Here is a 24,603-nt window from a genome sequence, read left to right as displayed (position 1 = left end):
AGGAAGGAAGAGTTCAAATGGGAGAGCATTACCAGAAATTCCACTTGAAAAGGGACTCTTGGCCATTGCAAAGTGATTAAGTGGTGCTTTTTATAGTAACACCCACATAATCTTAGGTAGCCATGGATTTGCTACAATACTTTTAATGTACAGAGAATATTGACTAACACTCTTGCAAAGCAGAGCTCAAAAAGTATACGAAGTGTGTGATTTTTATCTAGCCTGGGATTTTGCAGTGGTCTTAGAAAATCTTCAGGTTTTCTGATTCCATAAACATATGAATTAACCAGATGTCAGCAAAACTATCTTGTAAAGATATATAAATTAACACTGGTATTTGCATGCAGCAGGCATTTAATGGGAAAGCAAAATCCATTTCATTCCCCTCTTTCATCAGCAGCTATGCAAACCACATGCAGAACATTTCTCCAGTAAACTTGTTCTTAGGGGCCAGCTGCTCTCACTCTCCACGATAGATTTTCATGATGCAGTTTCAGTGAGTAAAACATGTTAACCCCAAAATCCTAGCAAAACTTGGATGATATTGAAACACGTAAACCACACGGAAAATAAAAGCATAATGCAAAGTTCAGTCACAGGACAAAAGCAAACTGAGCCTGCAATGCCCTCTGCAGGCTGCCAGAGAACTGTTCTATAAACTCCTACAAAGTTTCATGCCATTTGAAACATCAAGTGGTAAAAAAAAAAGTCCTAGAAACATCATTGATGGATTAGATGACCCAGTAGAGAAGACCTTTCTAAGACACATAAACTAGCTATTTAATCTATTTCCCAGCCCTGTGACAAGATTGGTTTCTTTATCTCGGACACATCCCTGATAAAATTTCCAGTAACTTTAATCAGCTCCAATGTCAGCAATTCCACAGCCTCCCTTGGCAACTTGTTCCATAGCTGAAATGGAAAATTCTTCTGAATATTAACCTACATTCTTAAACTCATTGCAAGTGGTTTTGTTCTTATTGACTAACACAGCTACAGTAGCCATTATAGTCTTTGACCAAATTACATCATCAATGCTCTTCAGGGTGTACTGCACACACATCTTCTAACTAAAGCATAAACATTCCAATGATGTAGTTATTTAATTCTATGCTTATTACCCAAAGCACACTCTTTTCTATTTAATACTAATCTGAAACTAAGACACATCTTCCGAAATTATCTTTTCTGCTATGGAACAACATGAGATTTGAATTATTAATAGTTATTCTCTCACTTATTTCTCATACTATATACCATTGTGAGCTAACATATTGTTAAGCAACTGTATTGCATAATAGCAGGGAAAAGGGTCAGAGTGGAAAGTGTTATTTGAGTGTCTAAAGTTAATTTTTGCATGTAGATTTTTGGTAGGGAATGTATGAACTGTTAATACTATTCAAATATTTGGGCTAGATTTTCTGGGGCAGCACTGATGAATGGGCCTAAAGGAACTACTTATAACTCCTTGATTTGCTACCCTGCCATAGGTTAGAGCAGCCTCCCAGTGTTCTACTCCATACCAGCTGGCAGTGGTCCCCAAGCCACACCTCTTCTTCCCCACTCTCAACATGCCCCTACACAGGGGCTGCAGGAGATTTAGTTTAGATGGTCGGTATATTATTATTATTATTATTTGTATAACGGTAGCACCCGGGAGCCCAAGTCATGGATCAGGACCCCATTATGCTATCAGGGTTCCCATGCCCCAGGGGACTCCACAGCTGAGGACGTGCAGTGGGCTTCTGTTTCCTTTGGGCTGAGGCAGGGTGGACCAGTGATCCTGGCAAGTTCCATACATGTCCTTATTACCATTTCCAGAGATGCACCAGGTTTTCTTTTTTAACTGTAATAGTCTTGGTATTATTTTTGTTACCTTTGGTAGCAACCTTTAATGTCAAGTTAACCAGTTTTCTACCTGGAAATGTTGGAGTAGCTCCACTGCACTATCAATCATTACATTATGTGGGGCAGCACTGGGAACGGGAGTGGGCTTGCGGTGGGCACGCATTTCGCCACCCACTGTTTTCAATAGCCACAGTCTGGTAGCGTACGCTTGTCGCCTTCCCCTTCGCTACTTTGTTGCCTTCATAACCTCCAGTTCCCTGTTCCAGGAACACGTCTCCCTCCACTCTCCAGGGGTCAAGTAGTTTCAGCAGCAGTGTTTCCAATGTCGTCGTTTTCCAACTCCCCCTCTCACGTCAATTCCTGGGGAAAACGCTGCCCGTTCCTCTTCTCTTCTCCTCTCTCCTCCCGCAGGGCAGAGCCTGTCAGACTTCCCCGCCGCAGGGCGCTTTTCCCAGGCTGACACCGACTGGAGAGAGACAGACGCTTTTAGATTTTCCCCCGCGCACGAGCCCCATTGCAATAGCCACGTGCCTTGGAGCAGCAAGTAGATTTGGAGCAGGAAAAGGCTAATGCACACCCCGGAGGACGCGATCATGCGGCTGATTGTCAACATACGCTGCTACATCGAGTTCCCGTGCAGCCAGTGCCTTCGTACAGCCGCGAGCACTGTATGGGAGCCAGACTTTTGCTTTCCTTTGGCCTTCGGAGATTACCGTGTTTCTGGAGCAGAGGAAGAGGTAAAACCGAATTCTAATTTCAAGAAGTGGATTTAGGCCCGTTGTTAACTCTAATGCAAGCCCACCCACCCCGCTGAATCCACGCTCCGGTGGCTAGCCTGAGACTCTGCCAGTGCCGCGGTGTTCACACACAGCTCTATCTGGTGTGCTAGGGTAACCCCCGCTTGCACGGCGCTGTCTGCCCAGGCTGGGGGGCTCCCTCTTAGCTGCAGTGTCGATGTACCCTGGATCTCCACCCCCACAGGCTGGGTGTTCCTCACCCATTCCTACCAGGCAGGATATTGCTGTACCTGGAGTCCCTCCCTGCCAGTCTTTTAGCAGTTATTTCCTCTGAGCAGGGGGAATCCCTGCTCACTGTGGGTAGGTTTTCCCAGACCCTTCTTAATAAAGAGCGAGCTGAAGTCCACCCATCCACCTCACTTTATCATTGGAGCCATGGCCCCTCTTGGCTGGGGGACAGGGCAGTGTGTTGTGCCCTAAGAGGCTCCCTTTGGTGGTCCCCTTGCTGAATTAAAATGGAAGCCAGCCAGCTCCAGAAGATAAAGGGAAGAGGAGGTAGTAAAAGGCTGACAGTCCCGTGGCCACCAAAGGCTCTCAAAGGTAATGGAGGAGATGGAACCAGGAGGATTGGGGTGCAGCCAGGGGCTGGGGGAAGGGGGGAAATGGTGCCTCAGTTGTTGGACAGCACCCTGTATAATGTGGTTTTATTGGTGAGCAGTGACACTGCCAGGGAAGCTGAGATGGGGCGGGGGGAGGGGGGAAGGGTGTCAGAGGAGCCACAAATGAGGACAGCCACCTTTTTGGGTTGTATGGGGTTTGGATGGCTGGAGGGAACTAAGGAAGATAGCACTACAGAGAGGTTGGGGTAGCTAAGAGGGGGTAGGGGCCCAGTTGGAGAAACCGGGGGAAAGGGAAGTTGGGGAACTGGGAAGTAGGGGTCTGATGGCAGAAGGAGGTTGGCCTGAAAAGGCTGTTTTGGCAGTGGGAGTTAGTCCTGACATAACACTGCCACAGACTTGCCTTTTGTTCTATTCCCTGGAGTCACACTGAATCAGAGTCTGAGCAATAAGCAATTCGGCTTGCTCTATGGTTATCATTTGTCATCAGCCCTGGCCATGCTTTGTAGGGGGGTAGATCACAGCCATTCAACTTTAATTTCCTTGACGGAATTTATTTTAGTGTGGGTGGGAAGGGGTTTCGCTTCAGCAGGCCTTTCATTAACCCTTGGCCAGATCTCCACGTCCAGCTATCTCCCTTGGGTTAGTGAGCATTTGTGTGTAATAGAAATGAAAAGTAGGGCTGTCAATTAATCGCAGTTAACTCACAAAATTAACTACAAAAATTATTCACGATTAATCGCATTGTTAAACAATAGAATACCAATTGAAATTTATTACATATTTTTGGATGTTTTTCTACATTTTCAAGTATATTGATTTCTATTACAACACAGAACACAAAGTGTACACTGCTCATTTATATTATTTTTATTACAAATATTTGGACTGTAAAAATGAGAAACAAAAGAAATTGTATTTTTCAAGAAACATCATACAAGTACTGTAGTGCAGTAGTTTTCAAACTTTTTTTCTGGCAACCCAGTTGAAGAAAATTGTCGATGCCTGCGACCCAATGGAGCTGGGGATGAGGGTTTGAGGTGCAGGAGGCGGCTCCAGGTTTTTGGGGGGCTCAGGGCTGGGGCAAGGGATTGAAATGTGGGGTTGGGGCATAGGCTTACCTCCGGTGACTCTCGGTCCGCAGCGCAGCTGGGGTGCAGAGGCAGGCTTCCTGCCTGCCCTCCCACTGTGGACTGCACTGAAACCCGGAAGCAGCCAGAAGCAGGTCTGGCTCCTAGGCAGAGGCGTGCAAGCAGCTCCGCGCAGCTCTCACCTGCAAGCACCGCACCCCCTTCCCCAGCTCCCACTGGCCGGCCAATGGGAGTGAGGAGCTAATGCTCGGGATGCGGGCAGCATGCAGAGCCCCATGGCTCCCCTTGCCTAGGAGACAGACCGATGCTGGCCACTTCTGGGGTGCAGCATGGTGTCAGAACAGGTAGGGACTACTAGTTGTCGCCTCCCCCTGGGTACTGAGCAAGTTGACCCAGTGCCTTGCATTCTGCGACCTAGACTGGGTCGTGACCCAAAGTTTGAAAACCACTGTAGTGCAATCGCTTTATCTTGTTTCAGAGTAACAGCCATGTTAGTCTGTGTTCGCAAAAAGAAAAGGAGGACTTGTGGCACCTTAGAGACTAACCAATTTATTTGAGCATAAGCTTTCGTGAGCTACAACTCACTTCATCCGATGGATGTATGCATCCGATGAAGTGAGCTGTAGCTCACGAAAGCTTATGCTCAAATAAATTGGTTAGTCTCTAAGGTGCCACAAGTCCTCCTTTTCTCTTTATCTTGAAAGTGTAACTTACAAATGTAGACTTTTTTTGTAATATAACTGCGCTCAAAAACAAAACAACGTAAAACTTTAGAGCCTACAAGTCCAGTCAGTCCTGCTTCTTGTTCAGCCAATCACAAAGACAAAAAAGTTTGTTTACATTTACGGGAGATACTGCTGCCTGCTTCTTATTTCCAGTGTCACCTGAAAGTGAGAAAAGGCATTCTCATGGCACTTTTGTAGCTGGCTTTACAAGGTATTTACATGCCAGATACACTAAACATTCATATGCCCCTTCATGCTTCAGCCATCATTCCAGAGGACACGCTTCTATGCTCATGACGCTCATTAAAAAATGTGTTAATTAAATTTGTGACTAAACTCCTTGGAGGAGTCTCCTGTTCTGTTTTACCCGCATTCTGCCATATATTTCATGTCCTAGCAGTCTCGGATGATGACCCAGCACATGTTCGTTTTAAGAACACCTTCACAGCAGATTGGACAAAATGCAAAGAAGGTACTAACATGAGATTTCTGAAAATAGCTACTGCACTCGACCCAAGGTTTAAGAATCTGCAGTGCTGTCCAAAATCTGAGAAGGACAAGGTGTGGAGCATGCTTTCAGAAGTCTTAAAAGAGCAGCACTCCAATGCAGAAACTACAGAACCCAAACCACCTAAAAAGAAAATCAACCTTCTGCTGGAGGCATCTGACTCAGATGATGAAAATGAATATGCATCAGTCCACACTCCTTTGGATCGTTATCGAGCAGAACCTGTCATCAGCATGGAAGCATGTCCTCTAGAATGATGGTTGAAGCACGAAGGGACATATGAATCTTCAGCGCACTTGGCACGTAAATATCATGACACTAGCTACAACAGTGCAATGCAAATGTCTGTATTCGCTTTCAGGTGACATTGTAAACAAGAAGCGGGCAGCATTATCTCCTGCAAATTGTAACCAAACTTGTTTGTCTGAGCAATTGTCTGAAGTAGGACTGAGTGGACCTAAATTCTCTGTAAGCTGCAGAACCCACCCAGCGGGGACCTACTGCGGCCAGGGGAGGGGTGACCCTTGCCTGGCCACAACCCAGGCCCAGACCTGCTGCGGCCCTCCCCCTTGCCCAAACCTAGCCATGGCCGGGGAAGGGGTGCCTGTCCACGACCCCAGCCCAGGTGCTGCTGCAGGGAGAGAGAGCTAGGGGGAGTCCTCTCTCCCTGCTGTATCCCCAGAGCGCCCTCCTGCGGAGCCCAACCCCTCATCCCCAGCTCCACCCCAGAGCCTGCACCCCCAGCCAGAGTCCTCATCCCCTGCACCAGCCCTGAGCCCCTCATGGCTGGTCCCAACCCCAAGCGCACACGTCCAGCCAGAGCCTTCATCCCTCCCCCCACCCACCTCCAAACCCTCTGCCCCAGCCCTGAGTCCCCCACCCCCATCACCTCCATATTGGTGCACATAACAAAATTCATTCCGCACCCATGTGGGGAAAAATTAGAGGGAACACAGGAGTTGACCTGTAGACTCTAAAGTTTTACATTGTTTTATTTTTGAATGCAGGGGTTTTTTTTTTTTGTACATATGTAGAGTTAAGTTCAACTTTCATGATAAAGAGTGCACTATGCTATTTGTATGAGGTGAATTGAAAAATACGATTTTTTTTTTTTACAGGGCAAATATTTGTAATAAAAATATAAAGTGAGCACTGTACACTTTGTAATTGAAATCAATATATTTGAAAATGTAGAAAACCATCAAAAATATTTAAATAAATGATATTCTATTATTAACAGCATGATTAATCACACAGTTAATTTTTTTAATTGTTTGACAGCCCTACTTGGAAGATAATGGGTGAAGGGTTGCAGATGGGCCAGTGTTTCTATACATCTCATATGAGTGGCTATTTGTTTTCTGGCAGTTTATATAGCTAGCTGGCTATAGTTTAATTATATACAGTGCCCCTCAGGCTGGAGAGTTTTCTGGACTTTTCCAGCTTGTTCTCTCTCCCCTCTCTGGTTTTCTATAGAGCCCATCATTATAGCATCAAAATGTTTCATGAGGATTTAGCAGCATGACTCATTACAATCTGTTGGTAGGCTTGGCAGGATTCAATTTAAATCATTAGTCATTGGTACACGTCAGTTTCACCTGACACTGAAATCAACAACAACAAAAAAATATTGAGGTTAGCAACACAGCTTCCCCCATACCTAGTGCCTGCAGGGAACCGGTGTCACCCGCCCTGCAGGGAACCCTCAGTAGCCCTGCTGTCACAGCAACACTCATTCACTGGCCAGGAGTGCTGGGGCTATCCCTGGCAAGAGCCATTCAATAGCAAGGTGGCTTCCCCCATGGCCAGGGTCTTGTCCTCCTACCTGGTGGGATTCACTGCTCCATGGGGCCAGGATTGCAGCCTCCCCTGCACCTGACTCCCAGGTATCTCAGGCCCCTTGGCAGCACTAGGAGCCCCCTATAACTCTTCTATCAGTGCTGCCCTAAGCCTTCCCCTCCCCCCCCGCTTATTTTCCTGCAACTGTGAAAATTCAAATAGATAAATATTGGGAACTTTAAAATATCTGTTGAAATTACAAAAAATAAAAACTGGATTCTGCCAAGCCTATCTCTGGCCCAGGTGCATGCAAGCTGTGCTCAGCAGCCCTCCCAGGGGCTGGGTTTTAGGAAGCTTTCTGCAGTCTCTCCATACTGACCCTAATTGTCCTCCAGGGACCATCAAGCTGGCCAAGGATTGCCAGAGATGGCACACTTCAGCCAGGCTCCCTGCTTGTCCCTGCCCTGGAATACTTACTACACTGGGCTGGGCAGCACCAGGTGGCACAGAGCCAGCTAGGCCATTGTTAAACCATTGGGGCTCCTCTATGCAGAGGGTATCCCCAGCTGCACGTTTAAACCGATTGCCTGTCCTGGTGGAACCAGAGCACCAACTTCAGTGGGATTTGGATCAGGCCAGTAGGCAGGGATGAAGGGTACAGGAGCATGCTTCCCCAGCCACTTCTTGGGAATGTGCAAAACGGAGGCGGAAACCTCTCTCCAATCCCTAGACACACAAAAAGGACATCTCTTCCCCTTTGATATAGGCAGCAACTGTCATCAGCTGCACTGGTAAAATCTCCGGTCACCACAGATTGAGCTTTCCAGGGGACCGATACACATTTGCCTGAAAACTGTTGCCTGGTGGGGCATGGCTACCACTATTGCAGAGGTCCTTTAAGCTGTCCCCTGATGGCTGGTTTCCATGCTCTGAAGCGGCAGCATGGAGGAGACGATCATCGGTGCATTGCAAAGCGTAGAGTAGACCATCCAAGTCCTCTTTCACAGAAGGACTCGCTAGGGAGGCAGGCAGTGGTCAGCTGTTTATTTAAAAGATAAACAGGTATCACTTTCAAGTTATAAAATAATAACCTAATGCCAAGCTAAATAAACCTCAAGGCCAAAAGCTGACGAGTTTGTTAGCCTAGGACACAGGTACTGTATTACCAAGCTAATAGAGAACGCCACCATTGTATTGTTTTACTGAAACATAGCTGCCTCCCCACCCTTGATATTCTTCAGTCCACCTGCTCTTCCCTGCCCCTAGAAGAAGTCAATAAACCCAGACTAGCAGGGGGGAGAAAGGCCAACCAGGTGTGAAATGTTGCTCAAGGGCACAGATGGTGAAAACTAATTGCCCCTTATCTGTACTTCTTCCCTATGTTTCTGAGCAACTTTGCTTCCTGCTTGCTCCACCTCCTTCTCCAGGTTCATTAACTGCAGCACTGAAGGGTGGAGTCTCACATATGCCTCCATGTCCCTTACATGTAACTAGTCTTTTTACAGCTGGGAAATGGGGGGAGAAAGGGTTAAAAATAGACAGATTAAAATGCAATTCTTAATAGGGGTGAGGGGCTAAAACTGCCTCAGGGTCAAGGACAACTAGGTGGGGTGTATCACAGTCCTGGTAAAGTTTCAGAGTAACAGCCGTGTTAGTCTGTATTCGCAAAAAGAAAAGGAGTACTTGTGGCACCTTAGAGACTAACCAATTTATTTGAGCATGAGCTTTCGACTAACACGGCTGTTACTCTGAAGCTTATCTAAAGTGATCATCAGGTGGGCCATTTCCAGCACAAATCCAGGTTTTCTCACCCTCCACCCCCCCACACAAATTCACTCTCCTGCTGGTGCTAGCCCATCCAAAGTGACAACTCTTTACATAATCAAGTCGGGCTATTTCCTGCACAAATCCAGGTTTTCCTCACATACCCCCCACCCCCATACACACACAAACTCACTCTCCTATTGGTAATAGCTCATCTAAACTGACCACTCTCCAAGTTTAAATCCAAGTTAAACCAGAACATCGGGGGGGGGGGGGGGGGGGTAGGAAAAAACAAGAGGAAACAGGCTGGTAAAGTTTCCCCTACTGGACTCTCATCACACTGGGCCAGCTATGCTTTAAGCTTTCTCCTTAGTCTAGGTAGGCTCCAGAACTCTCTCTTGCTTTGTCCTCCTCTCTGAGCACAAGCAACCTGTTACTCCGTCACAGAAATGGGGCCTCATGATCCAGCTGTCCTAAGCTCCCAGGACCAGTGCTAAATTCCCCGCATCCCAAAGGGCAATCCAGTTGCTGAAGCACACCCAAGCTCATGCTCAAATAAATTGGTTAGTCTCTAAGGTGCCACAAGTACTCCTTTTCTTTTTGCGAATACAGACTAACACGGCTGTTACTCTGAAACCATTTAACATGTGATGGGCAAAGCACATAACACACAGGCATTGCACAAATGGATTCTAAAACAGTTACTCTTTATTTTAGCCAATACAAGAAATATACAGCTCTAGGTAAAATGATACAATTACCTAGACATTTCCATACCCCAGGTTCCTAAACGCTTTTGAGGATTGTTGGGCTTAGGCCACAATCTTTTAAGGGGTCTGGGAGCCTCCCCATCCCCCTCCTGCTGAATCTCCTCTCACCACTACCTCTCAAATAAGAGGCTAGAGATTCTTTATTTTATACTCTTCAATCCCCTTTCTAAGGTGACCCCCTGATTAGGATTATCTGGTGATTTAAGTCCACCACCAAGAGATCAATTGCTCAGTTACCACCTCCTGGAGTTCAGAGTTGAAAAACTGGTTTGCCCAGAGCAGTAGCCATCACTTTGTCCAAGGGTGCTCCATTTCAATGGACAATCATCAATGTTTAATGACCCTCTAATGTTAGCCCTGTGCCAGGTGCAATAATTTCTCCTGTCACCTCCTGTGGGTTTTAGCTCAATATGGAGGGAAAAGACATCAGAGAAGGGAAGCGCCACACATTCAAAATGAAGTTTGCTGACTGACCCAGATATAGAGTCCCCACTATCAAACAGAATTCATAAGCTGTACATAGATTCTCCAGATTGTCACAGGGAGATATTAGTTCAGGGGAGAAGAAGGATAGGGTTGTGAAATAGAGGTGGCCATGTTTGCTGCAGGGAATATGGGATGAGGAAGGTCAGAGGGCAGTAACAAATCAGAATGGTGGGATTTATAGTAGACAGTTCATTTATAGTAGAATTGCTATACATTTAGAGAAAATAGAGTAATTACACAGATCAATATAACCTGATTGGTTGAGGACTATTAGCCAACAAGTACAGGAATTGCATAAAAAATACAGCTAATATTTTCAAACGTGAGCCCATGAATTCAGATACCTAACTACAGGCTTTAGTCCCTAACTAAGTGGCATGATATTCAGAAGTGCCTTTAATGGGACTTCTCCTGTGCTCAAAGTTAAGCATGTGTAGGTGTCTGCAGGCTCAGGCAGTAAGGAAGTTATCAAAATAAAGACTTACTCCATCTGTTTTTTTTTTCCCCAGGAAATCTGCTCTGGCACTTTGTACCAGAGCTAACCAAGATCTGCTCGTGTTAGGCTTCATTTGTTACAGTCACAATAGGTCTGATAAAGTTGCACCATAAATTAAAAGAAAAACTAAACACCTTAGCACAACATTGTTCTGCTGTCCTCTCCGGAGCCTAACAGAATTCAGATACAATGCAAAAGAGGGGAATCACCAATAAAATACACAGGAGGAGGGAAAATGACCAAAAATGTGTGTGTGTGTGTGTGTGTGTCTCTCTATCAGGCATTGTGTGTATAACAGCAAATTTTGTCGCCAAACAGCAGTGGTTGCATAGAAACCAAGGCAGGAAATAGCTAGCTGCTGTCTCTCACTGACTCCCTTTTCAGAGATCTGTACACAGCCAAACAAGTATTGCAGGATTGGCAAAACCTGATTCTAGTTTAACTTTTCCTTTTGGGGGATGGGAGCTGCAGAGGCTAATCTGTGGAGGAATGGCTGGTTGTAATTAATCAGAGAATCATCATTTGAATTAGGAAGAGGGAATCTTATATTTTAAAAATAAAAAAAAAACTGGAGGAGGGATTTACTTCTGAATTCACTGTTCATTGGGTCTAGCCTAGTAAGCTATTTATACCCACACTTTAAAGCCATGGGCTTTTCCATGCTCCATCCCTGGAAAGTTGGGGGTGGGCTGGGATTACCCAAGGGATTTAAGTGTTTGGATATAAACATAAGGACGAATGAGAAAGGGAGTGGCTAGCAGGCTAGAGTGAGGAAGCAGTTTAGAGAGATGACACATAGAATCCAGTAACTCATATGAATGTAGTTCATGCAATAAGAGGATGGATGTGTCATGGAAGCCTCCCCATTTCTCCTGCCTGTGTTCTGGGTTTGTATTTAGCCTCTGGGAAAGCCCTGTGATGGCCGCACCTTCTTCCAAAATAATCACCATAGCAGCAAACAGGGCAAACTTTCACCAGCCTATCCTGAAGCTTTCCACTCCTTTTACATGTGAAATGGCTGAGAACAGAGGCTTCTCAGCCTTAGGACATACAGCTCAACTATGCTCAGTATCTTTCAAAGTGTTTCACTAACAGAAGGAGAGATTCAGAGGTTCAGGGCCAGGGAGAAAGGCTGTTGCCCGTAGGGTTTGTAAAAGAGATGGAGGTAGACACACTTACAGGGACATAAACCCGCTTAGCAATTTCCCTGAGAGCTGAACATTTTTAAGCCTCTGAAAATTGTTTTTTTAGACTCTTCAACCAAAACAAACATGTTCTCCGCAATGGTATCTGGGATTCCCCTTCACACTGCTGTCTTAGTTCCCTGGTAACTCTGTGTCCTCTCTCATTAGATTCCTCTCTACTAGCATCTTGGCTGCTTCCCTGAGGGGAACATTCCCTACTGTCCCTGGGGAGCATTTGGGCACTGATATTGGGTGAAGAGGGGGATTTATTTTTCTTCAGGGTGGAAAACCTAAGAATGCCAGTCCAGCTCCTCACAGGTATTTAGGCTCCTAACTCCCAGGATCTGGGTCAGCATGTCCAGTATTTTGTCTAGCACCGCCAGCACTAGTTTCTTTAGCGCCAACTCTTTCCAGCCCCACCCGCAATCTCCCATCCGTGCACTCAGCAAAATGTGCCTTTTTGGCCTTTACCCCAGAGCTTGAACGGAAGTCATTTCACAGGGATGTATGGGAGACAATTACTTTTTCCTTTCTAGCCTCTCCATACAGATATTAAATTTAGCAAGAGAAATTGTGTTGTCTCTCGGTTGATCTACCTGTTAGCCACCCCCTTATGCCTTCTTCTTTTAATCTTCCTCTATCCTCACTCAGTCAGCTCTGTCCCCCTGCTTTCTGGCCAAGGAGAGGGCTCCTCTTTTATTTATGTATTTATTTGGCAGCTGATGTCTGAAGGGGAAGGAGTGAAAGTGTTTATATTGCACTGAGTTACTTTATAACTCATTAATACAACATAGAGAGTGGGAGGGCTATACACCAGGGAGATAATTATTGTTAGTATAGTGTTGCAAGGCTCTTTAAGACTATAGGAGACAGTCCCCATCCCCACCCCAAAGAACTTACAGTCTGAGACCCTGGTCTTGCAATGAGCTCTGCATATGACTTAGAATGGGTGCAGTACAGGGGTCCACCTGCCTAGCATTCATTGCAGGATCAGAGCCTGTGTTTAGACTTAACATGACAAGTGATAAGAGGGAAGGTAGAACAAAGGCTATATTTAAGACTGTGACAGATATTGCAACCCTGGGCAGTATTTTAATTTTATGAATGGTTTGTGTATCATTGTGTTTGACTCCTTGGGGGAGGGTTACCATAGCTCCTACAGAAATTAAAACAATAGGGGGTGGTTATCCCTGAGATTGTAAACAACTCGGGAGAGGCACCACCCCTTGCGGTGGTTTGCACATACTAGCTCCAGCTGTGTTTTCCAGAGACTAGGAAATAAAGAAAGGGCTTTTGGTATAAAAGGATAAGCTTGATTGATGCATGACCTTTATTTTGATTCACCAAATGTACATGACTCTCTATCCAAGGGAAGGTGCTAACCTTTGCTGAAGCGTTGAAAGGGCTGTTAGCCAGGTATGTTTAATGTGGGTTTAAATCTGTTTATTGTCTTTATGTTTTGTCTATAATGTTTTCACCTAAAGAATAAAGGTGCTTGTTTAGAAAGAGCTGTGTGGTAACTTGTAACTGCGGGCAATACGCCGGTCATAGCCCTTGGAAAGAAAGCAAAGCATGGGTGGGGGCTGTAGGCAGACTGGGGTGCTAGGGATATCAGAGAGCTGTGCAGCCTTAAAACCCCAGTCAAGGAGGGAGAGCGATCTAGATGTCTGCTCAAGAGAGGTGGGAGCTGGAAACCTTAAGTTGGTGCCCTTGAGGGGTGCCGGAGGGGGAACATAGGTGCACTTCTCACTGAAACTGTGAGACAGCCTAAAAGTGACCTGTTTTTCTCTGTATGAGTTCTTTAGTAAGCTAGGTTTCAGAGTAGCAGCCGTGTTAGTCTGTATTCGCAAAAAGAAAAGGAGGACTTGTGGCACCTTAGAGACTAAGAGACTTCGAGACTAAGGTGCCACAAGTCCTCCTTTTCTTTTTTCAGTAAGTCAGGTGCTAGGAGCTGGGTAGCAGAAGCTGAGGAAGGATTAGGAGAGCAAAGGGGGCAGCAGGGACAGACCAGCACGCAGCTAATCTGAAATACCCTGCAGGGCAATGGCTATATCAGCCTGTGCCTTTAAGAGTGTGTCATAGATGCCTCCCTCCGAGTTATAGTCCTGCTTCAGTCGAGCCTACTGACAGTGAGCAGGCGAGGGACACAGTTAGGAGGAAACCCCACTTGCTCATGTGAGACAGTGGGCAAGCCTGAGCCGGGCCCCAGCTTGACCTGCCAAGAGAGCTCTCTAGCCAGAGCCAGCTGCGCCTCACTTCCCTCGCCCACCCTCCGCGCCTGGGGGAGCGGCTCTGCTGGGCACTTGACTGCTCTCCACCAGTAGACACTGCTGTTGCAGGCAGGAGGAGGGGACTGTGGCCGCCAGGGCAGGGCTGTCTCCAGCAGAGCAGGAATTCCGCTTCTCTCTTCAGGCCGAGACAGGGGATCTGGTAGGAACAGGATCTTTTCCTCTCTCTCTCTCTCTGCTAAATGCTCTGATCAAACTGTAGCTTTATGCCTCTTAATCACAGCGCAGGCCTCTGGCTGGCGTGTTCTAGGTGCAGGGTTAGACATGCTTTAGCTGAGCCTGGATTTTGCAAATCCTGCGAGGGGTTGTTGGGGGAAAATCGGTCTCTTGAATTTATGCATAGTTGGCAATGTGATTTCAGGACTGAAATGCAAAAGAGGGGTGGGGATGCTTCGTTTCTTGTCCAGATTGGTTAGGAGAAATACACTGAATTGACTTAAATCCAAGCCACTTATGGGTGTGCTTTGTCTGCAATGCTGGTATCTAATCAGGGCTTAATTTTTGCCCCTGCACCTCGAGGCTTGGCAGTTCGTTGCCCTGGCACTTCTGGGCTTGCTGCGTCAGTTATGAAAGTAAAAAAAAAAAAAAATTGTGTGAGCCCCAACTCCTCTTCCACTACCAGTTAAGAACTGTATCTCGTTATTCCACTGTATTTTTAACGCACCCATCTTTGACTCAGTTTGCTGTTGGGGTGGGTTACCATGCTGTCAGGCCTAAAACGTGGTGACTCCCCAATGGTCAGGGATACTAAATGGAAGTGTTTCAATAAAATCCTTGAACCACTTCCTGCTTTTCATCCTCAGAGCACAGGGACTTCTTTTTAGCCTCTTCTGTATAGGTGTTTCTCCCGTGCTCATTCTTGAGGAGAGTTTGGTTTTTAAGGCCTGAATCACTGTTTGATTCCACACTAACCTGCTAGCATTTGGTCCCGAGAAGGATCTGTTGAGGACCCTGGTAAAAGTGTATAACAAAACCTGCAATGCCTTCCTCAGACACCTTAGTGCTGAGAAACTTGTTTGCCACCAGGGACTTTTAGATCACAACAGCAATAATTGGCACTTTGCTGTGGTGGTCTATGCTGGATATGCAGATGTGGTATACTCCTGATAATGTTCCAGTTCATTCGAATACCCTGACATGGCTGCAAAATCAGCTGCTCATAGTTAGGCTTATTTTTTAAATATTAGATTAAAGTTTTTTTCAGCGTTCTCATAGATATTAAGCTCAGAAGGGAACATTATGATCATCTAGTCTGACCTCCTGCACAATGCAGGCCACAGAATCTCACCCCCTTTTCCCAAAATACTTTTTAGCCCCCACTCCCCCATTCTAGTTGATCTGTGTAGACTGTGGCTTTTTAGCCTTTAAGTTAGGTATGCATATGCAATAAAAGCCCCTTTGTTATATTGAATTATTGGCAGTATTGAGGCAGTGACTGCAGGTTGTATTACACCCTTTGTAACTGAGCTTTCTGTTCTCTTTTTGTGGGTCCAGCAGTACTTTTCTTTTCAGAAAGTTTGTATTGGGCATTTTCATTGTACATTGTCTGCTTAGTCATGTGCTCTCTGCATGTGCATCATTCCCTCAAAACTGCTTTGAGTAGTATTTTACAGTGTTTGCCTATTTGGATGTAGGTATTTATTTAAGCTGCATAACCCTAGATATGAGGCAGCAATCTATATGATTTTATTAAGATAGTATTTATACAGCATCCTACAGTAATTTATAGAACAATTAAATGACAGTGTCCCAGACCTAAACCAGAACTTAATTGTAAGGTCTTTAACATGACAAGTGATCACAAAGGAACGTGGGCTTTGATTAGTGGTTACTTTTGTTTGCTTTGGGTTTAATAGGATGCTGTGTAAGTTACCTTTTTTGTAAATATTCATGGCTATTAACAAAGCCAAATTTTCTGCTGTGTAAATGGGTAAAACCCAATTTAATAATCAAGGTAGGCCATTAAGCAAATGGTGTAGTTTCTTTTGGTAACCCTCAGTGGGATCAGAGGGTAATGGCTCACTAGCAACCACACAACAGAACCACTAACCCAGAAACCTATCCTTGCAACAAAGCCCGTTGCCAACTGTGTCCACATATCTATTCAGGGTACACCATCATAGGGCCTAATCACATCAGCCACACTATCAGAGGCTCGTTCACCTGCACATCTACCAATGTGATATATGCCATCATGTGCCAGCAATGCCCCTCTGCCATGTACATTGGTCAAACTGGACAGTCTCTACATAAAAGAATAAATGGACACAAATCAGACGTCAAGAATTATTATAACATTCCAAAACCAGTTGGAGAACACTTAATCTCTTTGCAAAAAGAAAAGGAGTACTTGTGGCACCTTAGAGACTAACCAATTTATTTGAGCATAAGCTTTCGTGAGCTACAGCTCACTTCATCGGATGCATACTGTGGAAACTGCAGAAGACATTATATACACAGAGACCATGAAACAATACCTCCTCCCATCCCACTCTCCTGCTGGTAATAGCTCATCCAAACTGACCACTCTCCTTACAATGTGTATGATTATCAAGGTGGGCCATTTCCAGCATAAATCCAAGTTTAACCAGAACGTCTGAGAGGGGAGGGGGGGTTGGAAAAAACAAGGGGAAATAGGCTACCTTGCATAATGACTTAGCCACTCCCAGTCTCTATTCAAGCCTGAATTTATGCAAGTGTCTCTCCTCCCACCCCTCCACTTCCTGTGTTAGGTGGCCGCACTTATTTGTAGAGAATAAAAATAATTGACTCCCCACTCTTAGAGTGAAAAGGAGCCAACTCCTGATGTACACACACCGAGGGGAAAAGGAGCAGAAGATGGAGAGCAAAGGGGAAACACTGCAACAAATTGCATGGTGAGAGAGGAGCCAGGGAAAGGAGTAATGAGACAGTAAAAAAGGGAATAAGACAGAAGAGTTGTTTTGTTTTGTTTTTGTTTTTTTTAAAAATGTCCTGGTTAGTCCAGCCTAGGTCACTCCTACAATTGCTCCACCTTTCCTATGGGAGCTCCCCCTCTGAGTTCCCAAGTTGTGGGACGATCCTCCACTTCGCTTGGAGACCAGGGAGTCTGGAGAATTGATAGGGGCCTGTTCCCGTCTATCGGGCAGTGCCCCATCATCAGGATCTCAGAGCGCAGAAAGAGCTAGTGTAGGAATATTCCCGATTGTGCAGAAATCCCAGGAGTGGAGCTCTCATGCTGAAGGCAGGAGACTAGAACCATATAGGGAGGAACGGGGTGGTGGCACTTACCAAGAGGAACCAAGCCAGATGGCGGGAAAAGGAATGAAGGTGATAGAACAAAGCATAGAAAGGGAAAAGGGGGAGGAGAGAAACAGTTGGTGACTTAAGCCTGAGCTACACTTGGGGAGGCAGGGTTTGAACTAAGATACACAACTTCAGCTACACTATTCACGTAGCTGAAGTCTAAGTATCTTAGTTCGACTTACCTGGCTGACCTCACAGCAGCAAGTCGACCGTGGCGGCTACCCTGTCAACTTCGCTTACTCCTCTTGCCAAGGTGGAGTACAGGTGTCGATTCGGGGTCGATTTATTGCGTCTAGATGAGACTTGTTAAATCTATCCCCGATAGATTGATCACTACCCACCGATCTGGCGGGTAGTGAAGACATACCCTTAGCATGACTAATGCCCTGTAGTCATATACACAGGAGATTGCTTAAGTGTTTCCACCACACGCCCTGGAGTTTTCACAAGGGACACTAGGACCGCCCCTTTCTCTCTTGGAAAAGTACTTGGGCTTTTCAGTGCTTGTAGATAGCAGGCAGAGCCTCACTTTGAGAGACCGTGTGCATGGAGTTCAGTTGCTCAACCTCTGAAGACGGAGTGGCTGAGTCATCCCTGCTGATCAGGGAGCCTAGGCATTTCAAGCATGAAGCTTAGACCCCTAAATCATCCCCCTCTAGCTAAGATAAGAGACAGGCTAAAAGAGGAAAAAACAAGTAATAGGTGCAAGGCACTATCCATTAATAGCAGAGAACCACCTTTTAAGCTGCTCCTGGCCAGAGCACTTTGGCCCAGGCTCATAAAGGTATTTAGGAGCCTAACTTTCCTATTGGGGGGGAAGCAGAAGCAACAGGATTCAACCAGCTAGGGCCTAGCTTTCACAAATGCTGAGCACTCTTCTCTCCAGCTGAAGCCAGTCAGAGCTACAGATGTTCAACACCTCTGGAAGTCAGGCCCAAAGACTACTTCACTATCATGTCACGCCTGACCTTTCTTGTGTCTCTGGGTAAGCAGAGAAGGGAGAACAGTCCTGGGAGGAGAAAGAGAATAGTCATTGAACAAAACAAGTGCAGGCAGATCAGAGCAGTGGCAGAGCATGTTATTGTGAGAGAATTCATCAGGTAGATATGTGGAGGAAGAAAGAGAAGGAGGACACTGTTTCCTCTCATTTTCCCCATAGATGAGAAGGAAGATCGAAAAGAGGGAAGAATAAAGGCCAAAAATAATGTGGGTTTGGGGAGCAAGTGGGAAAAGAAATCTAAAGGGACAGGAGGAGGTAAGGGAAGAGCATATTAGAGAAAGATGAAAACAAGGAGTTACTTAACATGGGGGGAGGAAGAGATTGTATGTGCGATTTTTAGCTCCCCACCTAAGCCCTGCTTGCACAATGAGCTCCCTAGGGACCACAGGGATCTCACAGAGCACTCATTGCAGGGCCATAAATATCACTGATAATTAGCTGGAGAGATGAACTCCAACACCTTTCCCCAACACATCAGAATCCTTCATCCCCTTACCAAAGGAAGGAACAAAAGACTAATTCCCCGCCCCCCCCAAAGAAACTAAAACAAGACCTGTATGGTGTCAGCTGTACTCTAGCATTAAGAGTTTATTGTAAAGGAAGACCGCTAATTGCCCACATCTTCAGCTATAATGTGGCACACAGGGGAAAAGAATACCTTAATCACATGCCCTTTATAATGGTGACCAAGAAGGATGAGCTTGCTAAGTAGGGTGGGTTCTTTGAAAAAGCCAGTCTGGGGGCCAATAAATTCGGCTGCTCTGGCCTAGGCGTCTTTGGCTCTGTTCGGATTCAAAAGCGGCTGAGTGAATCTCTGAGCTCAGAGAGAAGGTGGATGGGGAATCAGGGAAGGTTTTGCTCTATTATGATGATTCTATTTTATATATTGTATGTTTGTTTCTCCACTTACTATTTTGAATGTTTTGGGATTGCAGATAATTCTTTGGTTTGTACACAGAAACTTAATCCCTTTGGCTAACTAGGTTTCAATATTATGGCAGTGAGATGGGTTACAGACTTATAAAAAGTAGAATCCCTGCCTTCCAAGCTTCTGCTTTTGCCTATTTGTTTTGGGAGAGTTGGTGAATACTATGCAGTGTGTATGGTAAATATGGTTGTTAATGTTAGTCAGTACAAGTCATAGTCTCAGTTGGTATTGATTATTCTACTTCAACTGAGAATAGTGGCGCTCTACCGTTCTGTGTCAGCTGTGGGGCTAGCAGTGTCTGTTCCTTCTGACAGGTTTCAGAGTAGCAGTCGTGTTAGTCTGTATCCGCAAAAAGAAAAGGAGGACTTGTGGCACCTTAGAGACTAACCAATTTATTTGAGCATAAGCTTTTGTGAGCTACAGCTCACTTCATCGGATGCTTATGCTCAAATAAATGTTAGTCACATTTATTTGAGCATAAGCATCCGATGAAGTGAGCTGTAGCTCACAAAAGCTTATGCTCAAATAAATTGGTTAGTCTCTAAGGTGCCACAAGTCCTCCTTTTCTTTTTGTTCCTTCTGAGTGAGCTTTAAGAACCTGAATCTATGTAGTAGTAGTTACCTGTAACACAGATGCTGGGAACTGTATGCTAGACTTAGAACAATAGCGTACTCCCATTCCCTCATTAGAGGGATTAATTATGCTTTCTAGTAAGACTTCACTGTTGTAGACCATACTTCATGTGCTAAGAGTCTGTCTCTGGGGGAGTGCATTGTTACCAGACTCTCCTTTATGCGAAAACTCCCCTTTATTTGGGATCCCTAACTTCCTCTCTCCATCTTTCATTATGTTAGGAAAAAATGATATGGAGAGAATAGAATTAGAAGTATGAGGAAGAATTCACTATAGTCTGTAGTGCTTGCTCCTAACTATTCCACTCTGGTTTGGGCTAGTGTAGGAGGAAAATGCTAATGAACTTGACCTAGGAAACATGACTTGAAACACCACTTGGCACCTAGAGTAGATCCAGTTTAAAACCTTCAAAACCATGTTAGTTGCTCACTGTCTATGCTCCCCTTCGAGTAGACCACAGCTAGCTAACACTATTTGAAAAGTGATCATGCCTGGTATGGACACAGCTGAAGTGGTGTTTCAAATAAAACTCTAAAAAAACCCTTCTTTGCTAGTGTAGATTAGACTTCTATGGATCTGATTCATCACTGCATCATGTATAGCAGGGGTGGGCAAACTACGGCCTGCAGGCCACATCCAGCCCATGGGACCGTCCTGCCCGGCCCCTGAAGCTCCCAGCCAGGGAGGCTCGCCCCTGGCCCCTCCACCACAGCCACGCCGCTGTGCGGGCTGCATGGCTTGCACCCACCCACCTCCCCAGGCTTTCAAATAAGCCTGTTCCACCGCTCTGAGCGGCCTGGTAATGGTAAGGGGGCGGGGGGAGTTGGATAAGGGGCAGGAGGTCCCTGGAGGCAGTCAGGGGACAGGGTGTGGTTGGATAGGGCAGAGGTTCAGGGGGAGGGGTGGTCAGGAGACAGGGAGCAGGGGGGTTGGATAGGGGGTGGGGTCCCGGGGGGCAGTTAGGGACAGGGGTCCAAGTGGCGGGGGGGCGGGTTGGATAGGGCATGGGAGTCTCAGGGGGCAGGGGTGTGATAGGGGTTGGGGCAGTCAGGGGATGGGGTGTGGGGTCCCAGGGGGGTGGGGGGTCCTAGGAGGGGGTGGTCAGGGGACAAGGAGCAGGGGGGGTTGGACGGGTCGGGGGTTCTGAGGGGGGGGCAGTCAGGAGATGGGAAGGGGGAGGGGGCAGGGGCCAGGCTGTTTGGGGTTGCGAAATGGTATGGAGGGCCACGTAGGGAAGGCTGTACCTCCCCAATGTGGCCCTTGGGCCAAAAAGTTTGTCCACCCCGGTGTATAGTCACCTCCACTAACCAGTCACGATGAGGGCATTGTCACCCACTCTGCACTGCAGTCAAATTGTGTAGTCACTTACACAAGGTGTAGGGTAACAAGCTAGCCAAATGTAGACCCAGATAGTCCAATGGGACTTTCCCGGGTAGTAAGTTTGTTAAACTGCAAGATTTATGGGCTGAGGCGTAGCTATTTGTTTTGGCATATTTTTACCTATTGTAAAGTATTGTGTATAAGGACTATGGAACCTCTCTGACCTGTAATACAGATTTACTGTATGTTTGTAACTCAGAATTGCTCTTTTGGGGCTGACACCAACAGCTGAACATAAAAATATAGAAACGACAAAAAATGTGCCCATCCACTTAATGGTGCGTATTACCTTTCCAACACTACAGTATTGCTGTATCCTGGTTCATGCAAACAATTCAAACACTACCTTTGCTCTGTGTGGTACCCGCTTTTGTTAAGTGTACAGGCAGGGGGTTGGTAAGTTAAAAGTGACAAAATGCCCCCTGGAGGATGCCATCTGAATGTCTCCCACTGCCCGTAGCTCTGCAGTCTGCACCAGGTAAACTGGTGGGAGTCTGGTTCATGACTGAATAGTGCTGGATCCTTCCAGCCCCATGAATTTTGCGTTCCAGTAATTTGGTTTTTGGCTGAGATTTTTTGTTAACATGGAACCTGTCAGTTCCCATGACTCTCCTCCTCTCCATATGTAATCTTAGGAGAGATCACTAGGTCCTAGACTCACATCAGACTTCCCATGTTCTCCCTGACGTACACACATGTACTGTGCCCTTCAGCCACCAGTCCAATATTTACAAGAATGGCACCCATTGCTTTTGGAAAGTGCACACTGTCACATAGTCAAAAAGAGCCTCCCTCTCTTCTCACTGGGTCCAACAGTTGCCTAAAAACCACAAGGGTCTTGGCTGACTGTCTGTTTCAATAACTCTGAAGGATGCACATACCTTCCAGCCACCGGATAGGGGCCTCTGCTGGGTTAGTCTGGCCACTATCTGATATATCTCCACATTGCAAATGTGGAATTGGTGTCTGTAACCTTTCAACATAGGCCATGTGTAAAGAGGGCAAGTTGCACAACTGTAACTTGTGGCTAAGAGGGTTATAAATCCAGCTGCCCAAGCATAACTGGTTGGGTTTGAAGAGGGAATGCTGGGTTTGTTCTGTTTCAGAAATTACTCAGGGTAATCTTGTTAAATCTTCAGATCTTGCATCAGCATTTAAAATGGACCTTGACATCCAGTGTGAAGAGATGAGTGCGTCGAGATGGACTGAGCTTAAATCTTCCATGAACACAAGCAAAACTGTCAGGTAGTACCAGTTTGTTTTGTTTTTTATTTTGTTTTCTAGAAGAGACCATATAGCAACTAAGCTGAATAGTTTCCTAAAGCAGTGGCTCTCAACCAGAGGTCTGGGGGCCACGAGCAGGTTTCAAGGAGGCCGCCAAGCAGGACCAGCATTAGACTTGCTGGGGCCCAGAGTAGAAAGCCAAGCCCCACCACCTGGGGCTGAAGCCCAGGGCCCCAAGACCCGCCACCGAAGGCTGAAGCCTGAGCAACTTAACTTTGTGGGCCCCTATGGCATGGGGCCCCAGGTAGTTGCCCTGCTTGCTACCCCCTAATGCTTGACCTGGCTTTTATATGCAGAAAAACAAGCGTCACAGACGGGCTGGGAAGTTTTTATAGCATGGTTGGGTGGTCTCAGGAAAGAAGAAGGTTGAGAACCTCTGCCCTAACGGGTGGAGGGAGGAGTATACATGACTATTTTTGGGTGGGGGGGGAGAGGGGAAGGGGACAGAATGTTTTCTGCATTTCAGGGGCAATATTAATTGCAGTAGTGTTGCTATGTGATACTGCAAACTTGCTCACGACGAAAGGATTCTGCTCATTCTATGTAGGAAGCTCATGAGGACATGCTTATCTAAAGAAACCTACTCCTTGGTATGAACTCTGTCTGGGTTCAGATTCAGCATAGATCAAAAACACCATAGTAGTGATGTCTTCAATGACTATTTAAATATGTTGCCACTGTTCTGGCGTTCCTGTTTTCCTTGGCAGAATGTTTATTTGCAGGGGGCTGGTGTCTCTATCTTCTTTCCTTCCAGAAAGGTGGGTTTTAGGCTAAAAAAGTGTCCCTTGATGGGAGTGCTGGTCAAACTCCTCCCTTATGGCATTTCATGACCAGTCTTCCCAAATGCTATAAATTGACCAGCATTTTAACCAGGGGAAAGTCTCCATCCCTTTCACTTTTAATCCTACATGTTCTGGCAGCCACAGAGTATATATCTTCCATTTTAGCCAGGTCAGCTAGTGAGTGCTCTGCTGGGAGTTAGAGAGTGCTAGAAAGGGTTGATTCCACACTGGTCCACCTCCTCTTGCTGGGAATCTGCACTCTTGGGCTGACCTCTTGCTCCTCTGGGTGGGCAAAATGAGCATTAAGCTAGTGGGGAGGGAGCAGCAGATTGAGGGTGACTTGGTTTGGGAAGAATTGCATGGGCCTTTTATATGTGAGTTATGTGGAACTAACTCTGACTGCCTGAGTCCTCCCCTGGGTATGGGATGCCCTGAGGGAACCTCAGCTGTGTGCCAGTGATTAGAGCTGCATTCTGAGCAGAGATTTGGCTGCCCAAGGTATAGAGGCTGAGAAGGTGACAGCAGCTGATAATTGCCAGGAAGGAAACAAGGACGTGGGCAGAGTCTCTGAGCTATGCATGCCAGAGCAGATTCCTTGGAAGGCTCTCTCTGCCTGGAAAGCCTGGCAAAGGACCAGGCATTTGGTGTCCCTACAGAGTCTGCCTGAAAGCTTATACATTGCCCTCTGGACCTTTGGATTCAGGTGCACTCCTGCTGCCTGATGAACTGGCTACCTTGTTGGTGAAGAAACTAAGCTTAACTGCAGCTCTGTGGGCTGCAGGGGGTTGGGGCACACGCCATCTTCTAAGCAGCACAGATGGAGGAGTTCCATTCAGTCTCTCTGGCAGAATCTCACTTCCACTTCTACAGTAGTAGAGCCCCAGTAGTGCAGGAGAATCCTGCCTCCTGCCAAGCCTGGGTAGTGGAGTGGGCTTTGTCTGCACAACAAGCTGCTGCATGTGGATTTTCAGTGATACACTCCAGGGACTGACTTAAGGTCTAAATAAACCATTATCT

At 46.2% G+C, this 24,603-nt stretch overlaps 1 protein-coding gene across 3 annotated transcripts in view; it reads left to right on the top strand.

Annotated features, from left to right (window-relative positions):
* Positions 1-2,431: 2,431 nt before the first annotated feature.
* Positions 2,432-24,603, top strand: part of RNH1 (ribonuclease/angiogenin inhibitor 1) — a 35,429-nt gene continuing 13,257 nt past the window's right edge. Inside the window, exons 1-2 of one of the 3 annotated variants that reach the window (XM_048852557.2) lie at positions 2,432-2,585; positions 22,660-22,765. In XM_048852557.2, the coding sequence (XP_048708514.1) occupies positions 2,519-2,585; positions 22,660-22,765 (173 nt within the window). In that variant the 5' untranslated portion in view covers positions 2,432-2,518. Of the gene's footprint in view, positions 2,586-13,273; positions 13,422-14,284; positions 14,436-22,659; positions 22,766-24,603 lie in introns of those variants that run through there. The other 2 variants (XM_048852559.2, XM_048852558.2) reach the window with 2 other exon arrangements.

This window comes from Caretta caretta, chromosome 6 (assembly GCF_965140235.1).
Source record: "Caretta caretta isolate rCarCar2 chromosome 6, rCarCar1.hap1, whole genome shotgun sequence".
Taxonomy (NCBI): Eukaryota; Metazoa; Chordata; order Testudines; family Cheloniidae; genus Caretta; species Caretta caretta.
This window is presented reverse-complemented; position numbering and strand designations above follow the sequence as displayed.